Raw genomic sequence first — 21,740 nt, forward strand, 5'->3', positions numbered from 1 at the left:
ATCCGCTCAGTGCCCCGTGGCCTTTACTGACTTGGTGTGGGTGTGTTCTCTTAGGAGAAAGCCGCCGTGGGGCCAGAGGTGAGTCGTCTTGGGGCAGTGTCCTCGGGCTATAACCCAGGCTAGACATAGTCCGGCACTTGCCATGTGAGCAAGTGAGGGTGTGCAGGGCTGGGAGCCAGCATGCACAGTCAACACCCGGCTCCAGGTCCTAAAGGGCAGAAGTTCTAGCTGCTAGTGTTTCCAAAAAATGAGTTTTAACAGGTGACACAGGTTGGGTAGGAGACAGGTATGGGCCCCAAACTGTTGCCCACCAGACGGGAGGTGCTTCGGCCCAGGCCGGGCAGTTGTGGATGGGACCCACGGGGCTCCCCCAGTCTGGAGAGGGCCCCCCGCACACCATGCTTCCACGTGGAGAGAGGTCCCAGGGAAGGTGCCAGGCAGGGCAAAGGGTGGTTTCTTCTGATGAGGCCACTAGAGCCACATGCCACTGAGGGCCCCGCAAGAGGTGGGGGACGTTTGGTGTGTCTCTAGGGCCTGGGATGGCCAGCTAAGGGCCGTGTCCCTGGCTGCCCGTCGTGATCGGGGCGCTGGGAGAGGTGGGCCCCGTGTGCGGACCGTCCAAGTGGCTCAGGCGTCTGAGAGCCACCGGCCAGCCTCTGGGTGCTCGCCGCTGTCTGCATCCCCTCTGAGGCCTGCAGAGGCTTGCTGATGTCCACCTTTGAAAGTCTGGGAGGCTGCTGAGGAAGGAAGACCCCTCAGCTACTGGGTGTCTGTTGGGGCCAGCCCAGGGAAGGGAGAGGTGGCTCGCGCACACTAGCACGGGGCGCGGTGGCCCCAGCTGGGAGGAGGTGGGAGCGCTGCCACCAGGCAGAGCCTCCGGAGTCCGAGTGGCCACGCCCTCGTGCCGGCTGAGGTGGGGGGCTCCAGCAGAGGGCCCCTGCCCCACCCCTAGGACGTCGCCAGCCATGGGCCGTCGAGGCCTGGGCCAGTGCTCCCAGGGCGGGAAGGCAGGTGACAGGGCCCAGCGCGACAGTCCTCCGCCTGTCCCCAGGCCGGCCTGTGCCCCTTCCTCAGCTGTGTCTTTCCCGGATGCACACTTACCGCAGCAGGCGCTGCTCCGAGTCCCAGAGGACAGTGGGGCCGCGGGGGACGGCAGGGGCGCGGAGGACAGCAGGAGCGCCGCGCAGGAGTCGATCTGGAGGAGGAGGGAGAGGCATCCGGGGGCCCCAGGGCCCTGCTACCCCGTGACCCTCCCCTCCGGTAGCTGTGCTGGAGGGAACGGGCGTGAGGGCGGGGGTCCAGGTGTGGAGAGTGGACAGGGAGGGGGTCCGGACGGCAGGACCCCTCCCAGGGAGGGCACGCTGTCCCTGAAGTCACATGTGGGGACAGGTGCAGGTACTGCACCCCCCAGGGCCTCGCCCTGCCCTGCCTCCTGCTGAGCCAAAGCCTGGGTGCGGGCCCGGCAGTTTGGATGTCGGGGTGCGGGGCTGTGGGTGAGGGCCCCAGTCAGAAGAGCACGTGGTCTGCCTGCCTACCTGTGACTCCAAACGCTTGATGCGCTTTTCTTGTTCTCTCAGCCCCCCGAGGTACTGGGCTACGGACTCCACCCTGCAGCAGAAGCTGGTGGGCACAGGGTGCTCCGCATTTGGGCGATCTCCCCATGGTCCCCAGATCTGGGTGCAGAGCCCCTCTGCCCTCCCTGGGAGCTCGATGGGGCTGAGTGACTGCCAGCAAGCGCGGGGGACAAGGGCAGGCAGGAGGCCTGAAGGGACTGCTGGGATGGACCATTTTGGGGGGACCCAGAGCAAGGAGGACCCCACCTGTACCAGCCCCTCACCCCTCTCAGCTTCAGCCTCCCCAGCTCAGGACTGTGCCCGGCAGGCGGCGGCCACACCGGCTCTAAGGCCGCTGGCCGCTCGGCAGTGACGGTGGCAGAGGTCCTGGGGGATCTTACAACCTCTGGCACCCCGCTCGGGGTCCGGCCGTCCCTCGGCAGGCCCTTCGCCGTCTCTGCCAGCCCCTCTTGGCGGCCCGCAGGGGACACAGCCCCGGTGTCCAGGCCGGGGGGCTCCGGGGCACCCGTGCAGCCCCCACACACCTGTGGGCGGTTTTCCGCAGCACCTCCTCCTTGCTGTCCTTCCTCTGCTTCTCCAGCTTGCTCAGGTAGTTCTCTTTCTGAACTGCCTCCCAGGTGACCATCTGCTGGTCCAGGGGCTCCGGCAAGTCTCTCTCTGGGGAGGCCGGGGCGGCCACAGGCTTGGCTGGAGCCAGGTGGACCTCGGGGCCAGGGGAGCCCAGGGCAAGCCCCCCGCCCTCCGGATCACTGCAGACGGGCCCGTGGTGTGAGGGGGAGGAAGGCGATGGGCTCAGCCTGGGCTGGCTGCTCTGGGCCTGGACAGAGCCCGGCCTGGAGGCCTTGGTGGGGGGCTGAGGAGGGGACCCAGGCCTCTGTGCGCCTGCCCACCCGGCGTGCCGCCCATCCCCTTCCATGCGGTCCAGGGCCGCCAGGCCGTATCCAGCCCTGTGGCCTCACCCAGGTGCTCCCGCTTCTGCTCGGCCCCCTTCTGGAAGAACCTCTTGAGCACCAGGCTCAGGTGGCTGAGGACGATGAAGGGTGGTGCCAGGGCGGGGCGCTCGTGGTACTCCACGATGAGGTGATAGCGCTGGAACTTCCAGAACATGTCGGCGTTGCCCTGCACCACCTGGAACGTGTAGCTGTGGGGCCCGCGTGTGGGCGGTGGAACACGCGTGGGCCTCCTGGGTCCTCCATCCTGGTCCCTGCTGCGGCCCCACACCACTCCCAGGGGCCCCCCCACTTCTGTGATGGTCTCTACTCCCTCGTTGCCCTCTGCGGGGTGTGTCTAGGATGGGGTTGCTCACGTGGGGTCTTCACCATCCTCTCTGCTCTCCTGGACAAGCCCAGGCTTCGCTGGTGCCAACCTGCCCTGGGAGCTACCCTTCCCCACGCCTGTCATTCGCCCCACCGCCTCCTCGGGGCCTTGCCCTCCCTCAGCCTGTGGTACAGGCTCCAGTCCCTCTGGGGGCGGGGGTGCAGAGAGGCCCCTGCACACGGCCCCTGGGGCCCCCCGCACATGGAGGGAGCACGGGGAGCGGACCACCTGAACATGGCGATCAGTAGGTTCATGAGTAGCACGTTGGTGACCAGCAGGAAGGTGACTAGCAGGAGGATGACAAGCCAGTTGGCATAGAAGTTCGGGCAGGAGGGGGAGTCCTCCTGCAGCAGGGGGTGCAGGGAGCAGTTCACGCGGGCTTCTGAAACACAAGTGGCATGGTGGGGGCCGCCTGGACTGACACCCTCTGATCTTGAGAGCTTCCTCGGGGTGAGGCCACCCAGGGGCGGAAGGCAGTGGCCAGGTGGCCCAACTACCCTGGTTGGCTGGGGATTATCGGGCTTAGCACTGAAAGTTCCTGTGTTAGGACACCCCAGTCCTGGCAAACCAGGGAGACAGTCCGCCAGGGGCACTGGTCCCACTCCCCCACCTCCTGTGACCACAGGTTCTGGGGGCAGAGCCAAGGCCATCTAGGGGATGGGGCACCAGAGAACCCCAGTTTCTGCTGGTAGGTGTGTGCATTCCCCACCACTACCACCACCAAGGGCTGTCTGTGCTCGAAGCTGGTGTGGAGAGAGCTGGCCGAGGCGAGGGGTGACCCTGTCTCCCCCTGCAGGACTTGTCAGGGACTTTATAACACTAAAGCCTGTCACGGGGCACCAGCTCCAAAGCTCATCTGGCCACACTGCCCTTGACCCTGATTGCCACAGGCACTGTGGACACAGAGCACCTCTGGGCCATGCCAGCTCACAGAACATTCTCTGGCCAGTGGGAATGAGTGTGTGATCTGGGAGCAGGCTGAGCTCTGCACCGCGGGCTGGCATGCCCTGGGCGGCCCGGGGATCACAGCTCCGGCCCCTCACCAGCCAGCACCCCCACACTCACGGGACAGGAGGTGTGGGGGGAAGGAGCAGAGCGTGAGTGTACAGGCCATGGCCGCCCGGGGTGCTTGCCGCATCTTCCTCAGGAGGGGGCCCGTGGCCGCATATGTGCGTGCGCCCGTGTGCCCATGTGGATGCTGCCCACGCCTGCACGCTGGACTGTTCCCACGGCTGCCTCCCTGGGTCTCCGTGCTGTGAGGCCTCGGTCTCTATCTACGTGTGCGTACCTGTGTCCCCACGCTATGCGCACGTGTCGGGCTGACAGGGCCTGTGTTCCTGTGTCCGTGTCTCCCCCCACCCCCTGGGAGCGGAGCCTCTCCTACTTTCCCCTGAGGGAGTTTTTGTGCCGGGCCACCCACGGGGAGCTGCTGAGCGTGCGGTAGGGCGGGGGCGAGCAGCATCCTCCCTGGCCTGGCCCACGAGTCTGCTCGGGGCTGATTCACAACCCAACTCCCTCCCCCAGCACCCACACTCTGAAGCAGTGAGACCCCTGTGACCCCCCAAAGGTGCCACCAGGCCAGGCTGGAAATTAAATTGTCCCTGGGGCTGAAGCCAGACTGAAGTCAGCCCCAGGGCTTCCCGCCTGGCGTGCAGGGACGGGGCGGGCAGGGTGGCACTCTGGGCCCCAGGCCCAACGGCTGAATGTGAGTGACTCAGCCTAGCCCTACCCCCCCGTGGTGGGGTTACCCAGAGGCCTGAGCAGACAGGAAGCCCAGCCCCAAGAGGGGAAGGGGCCTGTCCGGGACCCTCAGGGAGCTGGCCCAGGCCTGGCCCTAGTGACGGGCTTGCTGCTACAGCACTCTGCCCACCTGAGGCAGCCCAGGGACTGGGGGGGAGGCCTGTACTCCCTCTGCCCTCCCCGGGTAGCCCCGGGCTCCTGGGGAACAGGGGCCATGACCCCACCACACACCACTGTCCCCCCATACCAGCGTGTGGCTGGGGCCCGAGATGTGGCCCTTCAAGTGACCCAGCGCTCCCCGCCTCCCAAGGGCCCCCGCAGGACAGGGCGGCCAGGGCCCATACGGGGGCTGAGACTAAGGGCCTGGAACACTGTGAATGAGCAAACACCGAGGAGTCACAGGGGGCAGCCCACACAAACAGACCGAGGAAATGGGCCTCCAGGACACCCCGTGTAGCACCCCTCCCCATCCTGGTGGCCCATGTCTGCATCACCCGACTCACCCCATTGACAAATCCATACCGCGGGTGGCGGGCATGCTGACCCTGCCTCACTAGCTCTGGGGGTCGGGTCAGGCCTTAGACGTAGTGCTCCCGTGACTGCCCTGGGGCCCTGGGTGGCCCCGGTCCTGCGCCAGCCAGAGCAGACGCCCTGCCCTGGGTCCTCACGTGGGCCCCTGGCGCTGGCTCACCTTCCTTGAGGGGCTGGTTCCCTCTCCTCCCCCTCACCGGATCCTAGCCATCTCCGGGGCCTGCACAGGTGTCTCTGGCGCCCACGCCAGGGCTCCCCTGCACCTGTCACCACCCAGCCCCCCACAGAGGAGCAGCTCTGCCTCCCGACTGTACCCACTGCCCGAGAAATTCTTGGAACCCCCACTGGCCCTCAGCCCACACAAGGGCCGCCTGGAGACACCTACACCCTCTGGTAGGCGCGCACACTTGACAGTGGGAAAGGCACACACACTGGGGTGTGTCCCTGGAAGCAGCAAGGGCGCAGTCAGGAAACAGCCCCTCGGCGGACGGGCCTTGACAGCAGGCGGGCCCAGGGCCTGGTGTGGAGCCTCTGGCGGGGGGGTGGGGGACAGGGAGGCCCACTGTCCAGCAGGGCCGCCCAGGAGGGCAGAAGCACCAGCACGTGGATTGGCCCCATGACGGTGAGGGATGCACTGGGATGGCCCCTGCCCGTTTTGCAGCCTCCTCGCGCCTCAGTTCCTAGCCTGGTGCCCCAAGTCTCAGGTCCCTGGGATCAACAGAAATAAGCCCGGAGCTGTCCCTGGGCTGTGGGGCCTGGGGGCCAGCCTCAGTGACTTCCCCATCTCAGCTAGCTCCTGGTTGGGGCCTCACGTGACCCTGAAAGAGCCCTCTCAAGGGCCCCACGTGCGGGGTGTTATAAAAGGAGACCGTAAACCAGACCCCATCTGGCTGTACCACAAAATGGGGGGTCCTTCCAGCCGGCTCAGAGGCGCCGCCCCCCCCCCCAAGCCATGTGCTAACCATCGATCTCGTCCAGTGGGATTTGCCCGAAGATCTGCAGGTAGGGCCGGTAGAGCACACGGCGGAAGACCCACTCCAGGCGCCTGTCATGGGGGTGCAGCAGCGCCTGCGTGGTCACGCCGTAGGCCACAAGCCACACACTCAGGAAGAAGAGGAAGAAAAAGACGTCCTTCATCTCCGGGGGGAAGCAGAGAGTGTTAGCAGTCTCCCAGCCGGGGACGCTCTCCCACCCACCACCGGGAGCCAGGTGGGCTCACGCACCGCCAGGGGCTCACCATGCGCTCCACGATGATGATCTTGGGGCCCAGCTGCTTGTGGATGGCGAAGATGTGGATGAGTCGGAGTGTGAACACCATGAAGTCAATGGCAAGGACTGTGCGGCCCGCCTCAAACATGGAGGGCACCATCCTGGGGGAGGGTGGCGGGTTGGATGGGCTGCTGGTGCCCACAGAGGGGAAGGAGCGTCCTCCAGGACACGTAGCACGGGCGCCAGAGACAAGCCGGGATCTCTGAGGCCTTTCGTGGCTTCATCCTGCAGGTGGCCCTGCCCACCGGCCCAACCGAGCTGGCCCCCGTCAGGCCTCTGGGCCCCACAGACCTGCAGGTGACGCCGACAATGAACAGGAAGATGGCCACCATGTCACACTTGTTCCAGTTATCTTCCACGTAGAGCGTGAACTTCTTCACCAGATGTGTGTCCTCGTCTGTGAAGAATCCCTGGCAGAGGGGCAGACAGTCTGCTGACAGCTCACTGGAGACAGCCCTGCCCAGCCCAGGCTGGGGTTGACAGGGATCAGGGCTCAGCCTGGAGCCGGGATCAGGGATCAGTGGGCTCGGCCCACCACTGACCTGCCGGATCTCTTCCAGCACTAGTGTGAAGACCCAGAAGTAGAGGGTGACCTCAGGCCCAGACGGCCCCTGAGGAGGTGGCCTGAAGTCCACCAGCAGGACGTAGGTGAACAGGAAGAGGAAGGCAAAGTACATGACCACGTTCCCCAGGAACACGGTCACGGGCGCGCCCCAGAACATGCGCCAGCGCGTGAGCAGGAAGGCAGCACGCGGCCCTCGGTCGCCCTGAGCCCTTGGTGCCTCAGCCAACTCCTCCAGCCTGCAGTAAAAGGAGACCACAGCCACCGGTGAGGTGGGCAGCCTGTATGCCATGGCGTGAGTGCCACCCCCTGGCCAGCCCGCCCCATGGCCCTCACCCGCTGCCGGGGCTGCAGAGCAGTCTATTCTCCGTGTCCAGGCTGTCCAGCTCCTGCAGGCCCTTGGGGCCCGTCCTCAGCGGGGCCTCCTCGCTGCAAGCACAGGGGACCTTCAGGGTCCACGGGGAGGGCACCAGCCAGCAAAGGAAGTGCTGAGTGCACTGAGAGGGTCTGCGCACAGCGGGGCCCACACGGATGCCGGAGACGCACCCCCAGTGGCACCCATGAAGCCCAGCCCAGCCCCCCCCCCACAGCTGGCAAGCTGGCAGCCGCCTGCGCCCAACACACCTGAAGGTGATGAGGTTGGTGTAGATGAGGGCCGGGCAGAGGAAGGCACAGAGCAGCCGCAGGATGGGCGTGCCCGATGCCATGTCCCCCCACCAGATCTTGGTCAGGAAGGCCTGAAATAAAGGCACCGCCGCTGGCCTCCCACCCCTACACCTTTGCTGACACTGTGCCCGGCACCAGGCGCGCCCTCCCAGGCTCAGCCAAAGCCTCGCCCTGCATCCCGGTGGGGAAGACCCTCCACGGGGGGAGGGAGGCCGGGTTTGGGGGTGTGGGAGGGCCGAGCGGAGGAGGCGGCACCTCTGCGGAGATCCGAGGCGGACAAAGGTCTGGCCGGGGGCAGCGAAAAGGAAGCCAGGCAGGTGCCTTCCAGGAGCAGAGCTCCCCTCCTGCACCCGCTGCCCTGCGTGACCAGGACTTGAAGAGCGGAGGCAGGGGAGGCCGGCCCTCCCTGAAGCCAGACACTCACCTGCACCCCATCGTGGGCAAAGAAGGACTTGGTGTCGGCCTCGGTGGCCAGGTGCAGACAGGTGGTCCTGCTCCAGCAGCGGTTCCTACGCACCAGCAGGGCGAACGCACGGTCCTCGCTGTTGCTGTAGCACTCGGAGAAGAGATCTGCCCGGGGACACCAGCCGCTGGTACCCACAGGGCCACGGCCCCCGGCCTCCTCCCTCCTGTGCCCGAGCCGCGCCCAGCTTCCAGCATGGACACTGGCCGTGCCCGCCTGCCCTGCCTTTCCCTCCCCCCACCGTCACCCCACGTGCCCCGACCGACCTCCAACAGGACCCAGTGTGTGCCCAAGGCCACCACCGAGGACCCTTCTGTCCCTCTGTTAGAATGTTAGGGTCCGCCTCCCCACTAGGAGGAGCCTCTGGGTGGACCCCGGGCTCCGCCACATGCGTCGGCTGGGCGCCGGGCCGGTGGCTCACCCAGGGCCAGCTGCTCGTACTTGGCCTCGCTCATGGTGCAGTGCACCCCCGCCCCGGTCTCCAGGTGCGACATCTCTCTGAGGATCTTGCAGGCGGCCAGAGCGGCGGCCACCCCCTCCTGGCCCTAGGAGGCAGGGTGAGAGGAGGCGGCCTCCCCCGCCCCTCCCTGCCCCCCAGGAGCCCGGGGCCAACCCACCATGGCCCAGAAGTAGGTGGCCATGTCGTGGTGGTTTTGTAGCACGGCCCAGAGGAACAGGTCCCGCCAGGGGTTCTCGCTCTTTCGGTTCAGATCCAGCAGCCACTTCCGGCCCTCGGGCCGCCTGGCCGACCCCCGTTCCTGGAGGACAGGGCCATTTCAGCCGCCTGGCTGCCCAGCCCAGCCCCTCCTGGCCGCCAGCCCACTCACCTCCTGGTAGAGCCCGCGACAGGCGTCGTGCAGGAAGTCCTTGAGCAGGCGGGAGACCTCCTGCAGGGAGAAGGCAGGCAGGCCCACGGGCGGCTCACGGGCTTGCTGGGCGCCCAGGCCGGCCAGTGTCAGCGGGCCCTCCTCGTGCTTGCGCTGCAGCAGGTCGAAGAGCAGGCTCTTGGGGGGTGTGGAACGGTAGAGCTGCTGTAGCCGCCCGTACGTCAGGAAGTCCCCCATGTCGGCGCCGTTGTCCACAAAGAGTCGCACAAACTCGGGCTTGTCACTCACCAGCGCGTCCATCATCACCTCCTCCAGGTCACAGGACTGGGGCCACCACGGGACACGCCCAGGTGGGGGAGACGGGCAGAGTGAGTGGGAGCAGGTGCACGGGGAGCCCCCCAGCTCCTGTCCCTCCGAGCCAGCTCCGGGCCATAGGGGCCACCAGTCCTCCCGGGGGGCCGTGCACAAGGAGCCCCCAGCAGGTGCCCTGGCCTCCCCGCCCCCCTGGGCCACAGCAGGCAGGAGGGGGCCCGTCAGTGGCCCTGGGAACACCGTCTGCCCCCAGGCCCTCGACACGGCCCCCGCCCTGTGTCGGCCAGAAATGCGGCTCAGGAGGCATCAGCTGGCCGGCAGGCAGGCACCTTCCACTCCACATCCCCGTTGAAGATCTCGCTCCTGGCGATGTCCACGCGGTCCCAGGCCACGGCCAGCTTGAGCTCATCCAGGTAGTCCTGTGCTTCCTGGCTGTGGCTCTTGCAGGCTGCGGGCAGAGTGGGCGGGAGGTGAGGGGCGAACCCAGGGGTCCACAGAGCCTGTGGGCACAGGGCCCCTCACGGTGGTCTTCCGGACACACAGCCCAGGAACCGCAGCCTGCTTCATACCCTCTGAATAATGGTGAGAGGCTCCCAATGTTGCAAGACTTCCAGAAGCCGGTGCTGGGAGCCCTGGCAGAAACGCTGGCCCCCGGGACCCTGATGGGACAGGGTGAGCAGAGCCGGAGGCCTGCGGGAGGAATGTTCCCTCCCTCCCTCCCTCCAGGGCATCCCAGCCCCAAACTGCCCCTCCGGGCCTGGGTCTATGTCTGGCTTCCCCAAGGTCAGTCCCTTGGCATGGCTGGTCTCCAATGTGGAAAAGCATATCGAGTGACAGCCGGATGGTGAATCAGCCCAGTGTCGTCGATCAAGGAACAGGGAAACATAAGGCAGTCCTTGCACACCGTGGAAGATCCCTCAGCCTTAAAAAGCAATGAGGCACCCACCCATTCCGCAGCCTGGGCGATGCAGCGACAGGAGCCGAAGGCCACACACTGTAGCCCATTGACAGGAAGGGCCCCAAAAGGGCACATCCGTCCAGGCAGAACGCAAGCCAGTGGGCGCCAGGGGCCCGGGAAACGGCGTGCTGGGCGGCTGCCAGCTGCTTTAGGGGCAGTGAAGGTGTTCCGGAATTAGACGGTGGGGATGGTTGACAACTTGCAAATGGACTAAAAGCCCCTGGATTGGACACTTTAGTTTCTTAAATTATGGTAAAACATAGCAGACCTAAAACCTGCCAAACACGACCCTGTACGGATCTGTGTGTCATCTCTGTGTCATTCCAGTTTTGCCACATGTGCTGCCGAAAATGTGAGCGCTGGGCTGCACACGCACGCACGCTTGCACACACACAGGTGTCCGCACACATGCACACGCTCTCACATACACAGTTGTGCTCACATTCATGCTTACACGTACACAGGCACACACACCGTGCACATGTGTGCAAAGGCACACACACAGGTGCTCACACGTACACAGGCACACACACCCGTGCACATGTGTGCAAAGGCACATGCACACACAGGTGCTCACACTTGTGCTCACACGCACACACAGGTGCTCATACGCACACAGGCACGCACCCGTGCACATGTGTGCAAAGGCACACGCACACACAGGTGCTCACACTCGTGCTCACATGCACACACAGGTGCTCACACGTACACAGGCGCACACCCGTGCACATGTGTGCAAAGGCACATGCACACACAGGTGCTCACACTCGTGCTCACGCGCACACAGGCGCGCACGCCCACGCACATGTGTGCAAAGGCACACGCACACACAGGTGCTCACACTCGTGTTCACATGCACACACAGGTGCTCACACGTACACAGGCTCACAACCGTGCACATGTGTGCAAAGGCACACGCACACACAGGTGCTCACACTCGTGCTCACACGCACACAGGCGCGCGCACACACACACAGCAGAGGGATGCCATCCCAGGAGTCCCGGCTGCTGACATCCCTCCTGGGCAGTGGCCCTGCCCCACGTGCCGGGCCTGCAGGGTGAGAGCCACAATGGGGCGGTGTGGAGAGCAGCCCCGCGCCAGGTGCAGAGCCCGGGGCCGTGGGGAGCAGGCTGGCCTCCCTGCCTCCACCTGGGGCCCTCACCTTTCACCAGCGCCTTCAGGATGACAGTGTCCAGCTCCTCGGAGCTCTCCTGCTCGAAGTCGTGCACGGTGAGCAGTTGCGGGTGGGAGATGATGTTCTGCAGCTGGGACATAGGACAAAGGCCCTGAGGTGGCCCTGGGGGCAGAGGGCAGGCCGGTGGGCAGGCCACAGGCCCAGCATGGTTGGCGGCACTGCCTGGTCACTTGGCATGTGAGGCAGGTCCTAGCGAGCTGGCCAGCTGGCTGCCCAAGGGCACCGGGGCAGCACCTCCCCCAGCCCAGGGGGCTCACTCCCAGGTCCCTTGCTCCAAGGGCCTAAAGCAGAGCTAGCTTGGAGGCTTCGTGGGGAGAGGGAGGAGCCTGGGACTTCTGTGTGGGCCGGGGGCACAGAGGCGCCCAGGAGGAGTTTCTCCCTGGGTCAGCTCCCGCCCCCGCAGGAGAAGGGGATGGGACAGGGAGGAGGGCCTCGGCCTTTGGACCCCACAGTCCCTGGGAGGCTCCTACCAGCTCCGTCCAGTGTACGATGTCCTCCCAGCAGAAATGTTCGCCCGGAAACTTCTCTTTAAACTGCTTCTCAGCTACCTGGGGCACCAGGAGGTCGGGCTGGTTCAGCAGGGCGGCCAACATGTCCGCGATGCCCCCTGAGCCCGCCAGGATCAGCCACGGGGCAGCATGTTCCACGGCCCTGGAAATCCTCTGAGGCAGCACAGTGGGGAGAGTGGACCCCACATCAGCTTGGGCGCCGTCCTGAGCCCACGTGCTGGAGGTGCCCTGTCCCAGGCCGGGGAGGGCACTGCAGGCAGCCACGGCCAGCCAGGGGGGCCCCCGCCAGGCCCCCGCCTCTCTCCCCTGCCCTACCTCCAGGGTGCTGGGGTCACCATTGACCAGCAGACAGAGGACAGGGATCTCGATGCTGCCAGTGCCTGTGGACAGAGCACCTGTGAGGTCTGCCCCAGTGCCCAGGCAAGGGGGGGCCTGGCACCCTCCCTGTGGGGTGGCTGCCTGCTCAGACCATCACCCCACCCCATTTTCTGGGCAAATGCTGGCCCAGAGACAGTTTCAAGTGAATGTGGGTTGCACAGGCTGCATATCGCACACACCAACCCCTTCACCTCGGGACCATTATGGCCACTCATGGCTATTTCCACAGAAAGGAATGTCAATGAAGTCAAATGTTCAGTCTCCAGCCGCACCAGCCACAGTTAGGTGCCCAGCGTCTGTCCCATCTATAGGCAGAAAGTTCTCCAGCCGCGCTGCAGACCGCTGGAGGCCCACAGACGCAAAGCCAGAAAGGTAAAGGAGGGGCCTCAGCCTGTTTGTCCCCCAAACATAAACCAGAAACGAGACTTCAGGATGTGACGCCAGCTAGTGCTGGGCAGGCAGGGGCCACCAGGCTCCCGGGCAGTTGCCTCCCGATCGAATCTGGAGGCTAGATCAGTGTGTGGGGGCCATCCAGGCTCCAGCAAACCAGAGCACCGCACCACCTCTGTGATTTAAACATGCCTTTGGTTGTGTTTTCATTTTTATTTTTTTAAAGATGTTATTTATTTATTTGACAGAGAGAGAGAGAGACAGCGAGAGAGGGAACACAAGCAGCAGGAGTGGCAGAGGGAGAAGCAGGCTCCCGGCTGAGCAGGGAGCCCAATGTGGGGCTCGATCCCAGGACCTGGGATCATGACCTGAGCTGAAGGCAGATGCTTTACGACTGAGCCACCCAGGCGCCCCTGTGTTTTCATTTTTAAAGAACACTCAGTTGATAAATATCTTATATTGCTTATAAATATCATAAGCAATCATATGTTTTTTGTATAAATTTTTGTTACACACCAGAGTTAATCCAGCTTTCAAACCCACCGCTGGCTGCAGCGGGGCCTAGCCCTCAGGTAACGCTGCCCTCTGGTGGCAGTGTACCTCCTGGCTGGTACAGGGAAATGGGCCTCTCAAAACTTGTAGATCCGTTTTCTTCCCAAAGCCCTGAGCCCACAGGAAGAGCCTCTGGCCAGGGGCGCCCGGGTGCAAACACACTGGCAACTACTCGGCCATCCGGCGGGAATGCTGCTGCCTGGCAGGGCTATACCTCTATATCTGCGCACCCGCCAACCTGCTGGCAGCCTCCCATCCCAGCCCGGTCTCCGCACCCACGCATGCTCAGTGCCTTCAGCCCAGAATGTCCTACGCACCCATCTGTGGTCCTTCCAGCCCTGCCCATACGCTGTGCCCCCGGAACCCCCCCGTGACCCCCTCCCCCAGGCCTCACCCCCGTAGCCAGTTCTCTGCTCCGAGATGTGCTTCTCCAGCCTCAGCCTCAGCTCCGTCAGCCCGTCCCCCTTCCCAGGGGGCCCAGGCTCCACCAGGATGAAGTGGGCCTGGTTGTTGTCCAGGGAGTAGAGGGGGCCCTGGCCGCTGCCGTTGTCCGTGGGGTAGTGGACGGGGCTGTGCTCCTGGACCCCCACCCCACACACAGCATGAGGCCGGGCCTGGGCCTGTTCCTACCCCCAGCCAGAGGGAGGGCCGTGTAGCAGGCGCCTGGGGCCCAGGAGCAAGCGGGGCGGGGAGTGGGTCCTCCAGACCGAACCTGGGCGGAGGAAGCTCCCCGCACTGCCCGGCCCTGCCTTAGACAGACCCTGGGCTGGGAGCTGAGCCCGCTCGCCCGGGGTCACCCAGGCTTGCTGTGACCGTCTGGGCCTCAGTCCTGGTCCTGGGCAGAGGGTCTGTCTGCGCTGGCTGGGAGCGGGGCCGCCCGTCCCCACACTATTCCCTAGGCAATGCTGCCACCTGCTGGCCGTGTGCCAGGCTCCCCTCCTCCCCCTCCTGCTTCCTTTCCTTCTTCCTTCCCCTCTCCTCTCTCCCCTCCCCCTCTCTCCTCCCCCACCTCGCCCTCCTCCCCCCCCCCGCCCCATTCTCCCCCCTCCCTCTCCCCCTCCCCGCTCCCCGCCCATGGCTTCCCCTCAGTGTCTGAACCCTTCAGGATGCCTCACTCCCAGAGCCTCTCCCCCTCCAGGGCAGAGGCTACTCTGTCCACTGCAGGCCTGGTACACAGAGAGCCTCAGATGTTTGCCAAATGCCCCATGGGCAGCAGATGGGCGGCGGTGGTCAGCCTTCAAGACTGCACTGGTGGCATCCTCGGCAGACCCCTCTCCCACCCTGGGGTGAGGGACACTTGCAGGCCATGGGCCCCTCCCTGCCTCCTAGGTCCACCTTGCCCAGCGGCCATGATGCTCCAAGATAGCTTACCTGGGCATCTTCCAGAAGCTGACGGTGCAGGACGCGGCCCAGCGAGGCAAGGCCGATGGCCACCACACGGGCCCTGGTGGACGTGCTGGCCAGCGAGTGGTCACGCACGGCCTGTCCGACGTACCGGGCGAGGCCCACTCGGAGGGCACTGGTCAGGATCCAGGCCCCTGCGGCATGGGGCTTAGTGTGCCCGTGGCCCCCAGGTCCTCCCCCACCAGCTGGTAGGCCCAGGTCCTCAGGCCCATGGGAGCCACGGCACCTCTCCCACCTGCGGGTGTCAGCTGGGAGTGGGCCCCCGGGTGGCACCCTGGGCAGCAGGCCACAGCTCCGTCCCATTGTCTGGGCCGGGACCAGAGCCTGGGAGGGTTTCTCCAGATTAGGAAGCCCTTGGCCTGGGGGGGTCTGTCAGCCTTTTCCTTTGCTGCCTCAACGATCCCCTCTGCGGCGAGGGAGCTCAGGAACCCCATGACCTTGACTGGGTTTTCTGCAGGTTCAGAGCCCAGTAATCTGGTTCTGACCCAGTCCAGCCAGGCTGCTCCCCTGAGGGAGGCGGGGAGGGCAGTGGGGGCCGACCTGCAGGCACAGGGTGCAGCAGGGGCTGCCTCCCCTGGGGACATCTCGCCAAGGCCCATGGGGGGAAGCCTGCAGCTCCTGGGGGAGGCCTGAAGCTGGGGGACCTCAGCCGCTGCCCTGCATCCCCAGGAGCTACTCCCATTGCAGGCCACACAGAGGGAGCCACACAGGCCAGCTGGGACGCTCCCCACTCAGCTCTGGGGGGCCTCACCCGTGCTCTGAGCTGCCTTCACCAGCCCCTTGCGCAGGACATCCCGCAGCCAGGACTTCATGGCAAATGGCCGCTCCTCTCCCACCAGGGACACCACCAGGTTGGGAGCAGGCAGGTGCCACTCGGTCAGCAGGAGGTCGAAGAGCTTGGAGGGGGCCACATCGCTGGGCACCTTCACGAACTGCAGGGCAGGATGGCAGCCTCAGGGTGCAGGGTGGGGGGTGCTGGGCATGGGGGCGCTGGGCACTGGGGGCACTGGGCACTGGGCATGGGGGCGCTGGGCACTGGGGGATGAGGAGAGAGGCTGAACCCCTTTAGGGGCAGGTTGGCAGCAGGAAGCCAGGGCTCAGGTGGCCCTGCCTTGATCTGCCTGTGCCCTGGGCAGCCCTGACTCCTGTCTGGGCCTTGCTTCCCTCTCCATGGGGGTTGGGGGGTGGAGAGAGGAGGGGTCCTGGATGTGCCGTGCGGGGGCGGGAGGTGGGGGCCAGAGGGCATCAGGAGCTCCATACCCTGCCGGCCCAGGGGCTCTGAACACGTCCCCGGGGGCTCCGCGCTCAGGGGAGGAGGTGGGAGCTCAGGAACAAGCACTCGGTGGTTGGCCCCCGGGGCGTGGGGGCCCAGCCTCAGCGTTGCAGGGAGGGCAGCCCCCTTACCTTGCCTCGCTTCTTCCCAGACCCTCCAAATTCGATCTCACCCCGGCACAGGCCGGGCCCCGAGCCGGGTGCAGCAGCCCTGGGGCCTCCAGGACGGGTGCCCCCAGCCTCCTGCATGAGGACCTCCCTGGGGGCACACAGCCGACCTCTGAGGGCAGGACAGGCGAACCCTGCCCCCTCCCAGCTGGGGCCAGCAGCTGCCATGCTGACAGAGACTGGGGGCCACCAACAGGTGGCCCCGCCCCAGGGCCCTCCCCAGCAGCTAGCCCGGCCTAGAGCCCCACCATGACGTCCGCAAGCCCCCTTCACAATCTGGCTTCAGTTGTGGGGAACCTCCCTCACCCCACCCCCTTCCCAGATGGAGAGGGGGCGCATCCTGGCCCCTCTACCTGGCTCTCGGTCCTGCTACTCACCCCACCCTGGGTGTCTCTGGCCGACCACTCCTGTCGCCACTCCCGCCAAGGCTTTGGTTGGGGATGTCCTAGAAACCCAGAACGTATTATGGCCTTGCAGACACACAGCCCGCCCTCCCCACACCCTTGTTGGCCCCCGGATGGGGATGGACATCCTGGGTGTGCCTGGGCAGGGAGGGGGCTGGCAGGTGCCCACAGCTCAGGTGCAGGGGGCCGAGGGGTCCTGGGGAAGACCGCGTGGGTGTGGGGGAGGGACAGACCATCCCTCCTTGCCAGAAGGCCCAGGGGGGAAGGCACCCTGCCCCAGGCTCTCCCCACCAAGTTCCTACCCCAGCCCTGGCCCGCCGCCCGGCTCAGTGCCCAGCGCTGCACCCCGCACTCTCTTGGGCGGGTCTGGCACGTCAGCCCCACCCTACTCACCGGGGACGGAGGGCTGCGGGCCCAAGACCGGCCCAGGTGACAAGGAGCTGGCTCCCAAGGCCCTACCTGGCTGCAGGCACCCCTGGGGTCTCCCCCACCCACGAGCTTGCATCCCCCTGCCACCCTTGGCTGCCCGGCTACCTGTCCATGCGGGCTGTGGGCAGACCCCCTCCCACTGGGCCAGTCTCCCAGCTTCCCTGGGGCAGCCCCGTTGGCCCCCTCCCCCCAGGACGTGTCCTTCCGTGAAACCCTTTCCCCTGGCAGCCCCCCAGGCAGTCCACCCTTTGTTCGTTAGAGAGGGCCGCCTGCGTACACAGGAGGGGAGGGTGGGTGGTGGGCGGGGCCCTGCCCACCGGACAGGGACCCGCATGCTCACGGACCTCCCTGTGGGGTCACCCAGACGGACACGTCCAAGTCCCGACTCCCGGCACCTGTGAACCGTCTGTGGAAATACGCTCTCTGCAGAGGTGATCAGCTCAAGAAGAGGTCGTCGGAGTGGCCCCTAACCCAGTGACGGTGTCCTTGTAAGAAAAGGGTTAGAAACCCACTTGACCTCACAGGCAGAGGCCGGGGGGCTTGCGCTCCCAAGCCCAGGACCACCTGGAGCCCCAGAAGCTGGAAGAGGCGAGGCAGGACCCTCTGCTCCCTCTTTGGAGAGCGGGCAGCCCCGGGGGGCGATGCACAGTGTATGGTCGTGTATGAGGCCGCCGGGGACACCCCTGCAGCCATCAACCCAGAGGGCCCAGGAGCTGAGGCGGCCAGGCTTGCTGGTGCCCTGCCCCCGCAGACCCCAGGCCAGGGCCAGCCCCCCTCCCCACCCAGACCCCCTACATCCAGGCCTGGCTGGGCCTCCTGTGGCTCGGGCTCTGTACGGACAGCCCTGGGGGGGGGCGGTGGGTGGGATGCAAATCCTCCTGGCTTCCCCCTTCCAGATCAGGAACCTGGGCCCCGATTTGAATGTGGCCTTTCCAAGCTGGTGACTATTGACTTTTATGGGAGGCTGGTATCTGGGGAAAAGGCCTGGGTGTGTGTGGGAGGCGACAAGGCGCGGGCCAGGGTAGCTATGCCAAAGTCCCACAGGCCGGGCGGCTCGGAGCCCTTCACTCCCTGCTCCAGAAGCCCGACACCGAGGTGTCACAGGGTCCTCCCGGCCCCCTCTGCTTCCCGGGGGCTCCAGGCGTCCCTGGGCTGGGGTCCCTGGGCCTCAGGCTCTGCCTTCATCCTTCCGTGGCCTGTTCTGTGTCTCTCTGTCCAAATGCTCCTCATTTCGCGGGGACACCGGTCGCTGGATAGGGGCCTACTCTGCCCACTGTGACCTCATCTAACTAGTGACAGCCGCATAGACCTTATTATCCAGAGAAGTCCCATTCTGAGGTTCGGGGGACATTCCTCTACCCCCGAGGACAGGTGGTATGGGGACAGGGGTGGGGACGGGACAGGGACCCTCAGGGCTGCTGTCTGGGGACAGCCCTCCCTCCCGCCCGCCCAGGACCTGTCATGCCCTCTGCCCAGTGGGCCCATCTCTCGCCGCACCTGGCCGCGCGCCGCAAGCAGAAGGCGCACACAGCCGGGTGCGGGGGGCTTGGGGTTTGGGGCCTGGGCAACAGCGACGGGCTCAAACCCCGTGAGCCTCAGGCTGGCTGGGCCGGGGAGGGGGCCTGGCGGGGACAGCAGCGGGCAGCCGCTGGGGTCCCTCCTCTGACTCCGGGCCCCTGTCCTCTGATGGGACAGGTGGTCCCGAGCAGGAGTGTGGAGCGCAAGCCTCGCCAGCCCCGGGACCACAGCTGCCTCGCCTCACACCATGCGCTAGCCTGGGGCCTGGGACGGCATTTGGGCATTGTGCCGGGTGCTGGGGGTGGCACGGTGCCAGAGGCCAGGCGAATGGAGCCGGTGGGAAGGGTATGCAAACAGGCAGGATTTGCATGAGCAGGTGTCCGGGTCTTTAATGGTTCCCCTTGTTCCTGGAGAGGTGGGGGGGCAGTCAAGGAAGCTGGGGGTGGGATCCTATCTAAGTCCTGGTTGGAATCCTATCCCACAAATCCTGATCAGGGAAACTGAGGCAAAATCTCTAGCCCTGGCAGCCAAGGTAATGGGGGCTCTCACTTGGGGGACAAACGGCCACCCCTCCTCAGAGGCCATCAGGGAAACGGCCCCACGGCGGACGCAGCCAGGCCCCAGGGGCCCCGGTCCAGCTCTTCCCCTAGCCGTGTGACCTTGGGCAGCCCCTCAGACTCCCTGGGCCCTTCTCTTCCCCCTTGGGATGTAGGGAGAGAGCAGTGACGAGCAGGCGCCCACCGGTCCCACACCAAGCTCTGCAGGCAGTGCCGTGGCCCTGCCAGGTGAGGTTGCGGGTCTCCCCAGGACAGCCGTGGAGGGCGCGGAGCCGGGAGAGGGCCGTGCGGGGGAGCCTCCCCTCCCGGACCGGCGCTGGCTAGGCCCCCTCCTCCTTCCCCGGCAGTCTGGGCAGACGCTGCGCCGAAGTCCAGGACCCAGGGCCTTGGGGCCACCCTTGCTGCCCAGACCCACCCCAAGCACTGGCTTTGGGCCTGGGGCAGAGAAGCCCTCACCCACAGAGAGGCTGTCCCTCCACAGCCCCAGGAAGGCAGGATTCTCTCCAGGCTCCAGACCAGGGATGCAGCCAGAGCGTGTCCCCTGCGGCAGCACCGACGCGTCCCACCTGGAGGAGGGGACCCCCTGCTCCTGCCCCCACCTGGAGGCTGGCAGCTCGGGGCACCTACCTGCCTGCCTTCTCTCCGGCGCCCTGACACGCGGCTGCTGGCCGGCGAGCAGAGGGGAAGCTGCCCACCGCACGGCGCGCCCGCCCGCTAGCTCCCTGCTCCTCCTCCCTCCCGCTCTCCACCCTGGCACCTGGCAGCCAATGCCATGAGCAGCACGGGTGCCACCTGATTGGGGCACGGCAGACCCACAGGCCTGCCGTGGCCAAAGCCACCAGCACGGAGGGCCAGCCCTCCCCGGCCCGACTGGCCCAGCGGCCCCTGGGCTCTGACAGGTGGGCCCCCGTAGGAGTGGCTGCCGGGGCACCTCACTTGCTGGTCGTGCCCTCCACGTGTGGCCTGGGGCTGAGTCCGGTCAGTGTCACACCCAACATACCTCAGTTTCTCTCTCCAACCAGCAAGAATGGCTGACCCCAGAGTGTGCGGCCCAGCCGCTGCGGGCGCGTCCCAGGGCACATGGTCCTGGAGGTGACCCGCCGTGAGCACTGTCTTCACGCAGGGCAGGACGGAGTGCCCGGGTGTGTGTGCGGGGGTTGCTGTCGGGAATCCCAGAGTCCTGGGCTCGCACCCTGAGTATCTGTCAGGCTCCTGAACCACGCTGGGCCTGTTTCTCTGAAAACTGGGCCCCGGAATAGTCCAGCTTCTGGGAACTGGTGGGTCACACCTGATGGCAGAGCCTGGACGACACTTCTGTGGGCCCCTCCCCACACCGCCTGCCAGGACCCCCTCATTCCCTGAGCTCCAGGAGGGCTGGGGGACAGCCTCCAGGCCCCGCCCTCTGGGACCCCTAGGGCCTCTCCAGGCTGGCCCATCGGCCACCAGAGGGCGCCCCAGGACCGCAAGCGGAGTCAGGATGGCGGAGGTGCTGGGGTGGCCGAAGCCAGGTTTGCCCCTGGACAGGAGGGCTCAGACCAGGGCCTGGAGCACAGCCCGTAGCTTTGGGGGGAGAGGGGCTTTCTGAAGCCCCTCAGGAAATAACAGGCCCCAGGTACGTGGAACCCACAAACCCTCGGGGCCTGAGGGCCTGTGGACCAGATTCTGAACGGGCCGGACCGCAGCCCCGGTAAGGTAGGGGGCTGGAGGGGCTCTGCTGGGATGGCCCCCAACTCTGGAAGATCAGCCTGGGCTCACACCCACCCTGCAGCCTGGGGCCTGAGCCTGCTGGGGGTCCTGCCTGTGTCAGGGAATGTGGGGAGTGAGGAGGTCTCCCCAGACTCTCCAGCCGGTGGGACAGGGCAGTCTTGGACCCTTCCCTTCCTCTGTTCCCATGTCCTGCCCCTCTACCTCTGCCTCCTGGACACCCCTCCCCAGCCCCCCCCCAGCCCAGTACCAGGCCGTGCTCCTTTCCTGCCTACAACGCTCCATGGCTCCCTATTGTCGCACGGAATGCAAACCAGCCCGCGGCCCCTGCCCTCCCAGGCCATCGCCCACCTCCCTCTCTCCAGGTATCTGGACTCCCCTCTGCTCCCTTGTCCCCACTGCCCCTCTGCTGTCCCCCTGCCCCCCCCTGCCCCAGCACAGGGTCCTGCTGGGTCTCTCTTCCTCGCTTCCTGGTGTTATTCTCCAGGAACCTGGCCCTCTGGAGTGACTTTCATGTACTTGTCTGCCGCCTGTCCGCTTCCTGCTCGGAGCTGGGGGCCACTGAGCTGCCTCCCGGGCTCAGACCACAGCCGCCGGGGGACCGAGCGAGTGTGCAGGGGCGTGTGTCAGTGCGAGAGCCACTCGGGGCAGAGACGGGGCGAGCTCAGCAGGGGCTGGGGCACCGCTGTGAGGGGAGGGTCGCCCGGTGCCAGAGCGACATCCGAGGGGGCCTCCCTCACTTTGTACAGTTGGCCCCAGGGGCCAGCACTACACGTGACGGACGGGACTGCAATCGAGTGACACCTCCTTTGGGGGACACCTCTCAGCCACGTCAGCAGAGAGCAGGACCAGCCCCCAGGCCACTGTCCCTGGAACGGCAGGCCCCCCGGGGGGAGGCTGACCACAGAGACCCACAGAGGTGCAGCCGAGGCCTGGGAAGGAGAGCGCCAGCACTCGTGTGGGCCTGGACGGGCAGCCCTGCCCTGTGCCTGCTGCCGGCCACGCAGGGTGTAACACGCGGGAAGGCTGGCAGCCCTCTG

At 66.0% G+C, this 21,740-nt stretch overlaps 1 protein-coding gene across 1 annotated transcript; it reads right to left on the minus strand.

Annotated features, from left to right (window-relative positions):
* Window positions 1–627: 627 nt before the first annotated feature.
* On the minus strand, window positions 628–17,614 carry TRPM5 (transient receptor potential cation channel subfamily M member 5). The gene is given in 28 exon segments (XM_088017980.1): window positions 628–737; window positions 1,102–1,195; window positions 1,536–1,608; window positions 2,099–2,231; window positions 2,534–2,715; window positions 3,120–3,273; window positions 6,125–6,299; window positions 6,400–6,532; window positions 6,723–6,841; window positions 6,974–7,232; window positions 7,330–7,455; window positions 7,457–7,610; window positions 7,613–7,730; window positions 8,084–8,229; window positions 8,544–8,667; window positions 8,740–8,880; window positions 8,950–9,273; window positions 9,591–9,709; window positions 11,383–11,485; window positions 11,886–12,077; window positions 12,240–12,304; window positions 13,639–13,822; window positions 14,616–14,782; window positions 15,400–15,580; window positions 16,053–16,179; window positions 16,466–16,533; window positions 17,282–17,344; window positions 17,444–17,614. Coding segments are annotated over 28 exon segments (4,005 nt in total).
* Window positions 17,615–21,740: the final 4,126 nt, after the last annotated feature.

The sequence above is a fragment of the Eumetopias jubatus genome, unplaced genomic scaffold, assembly GCF_037043125.1.
Source record: "Eumetopias jubatus isolate StellerSeaLion01/CBP00866 unplaced genomic scaffold, mEumJub1_p1.0 scaffold_13, whole genome shotgun sequence".
Classification (NCBI taxonomy): domain Eukaryota; kingdom Metazoa; phylum Chordata; class Mammalia; order Carnivora; family Otariidae; genus Eumetopias; species Eumetopias jubatus.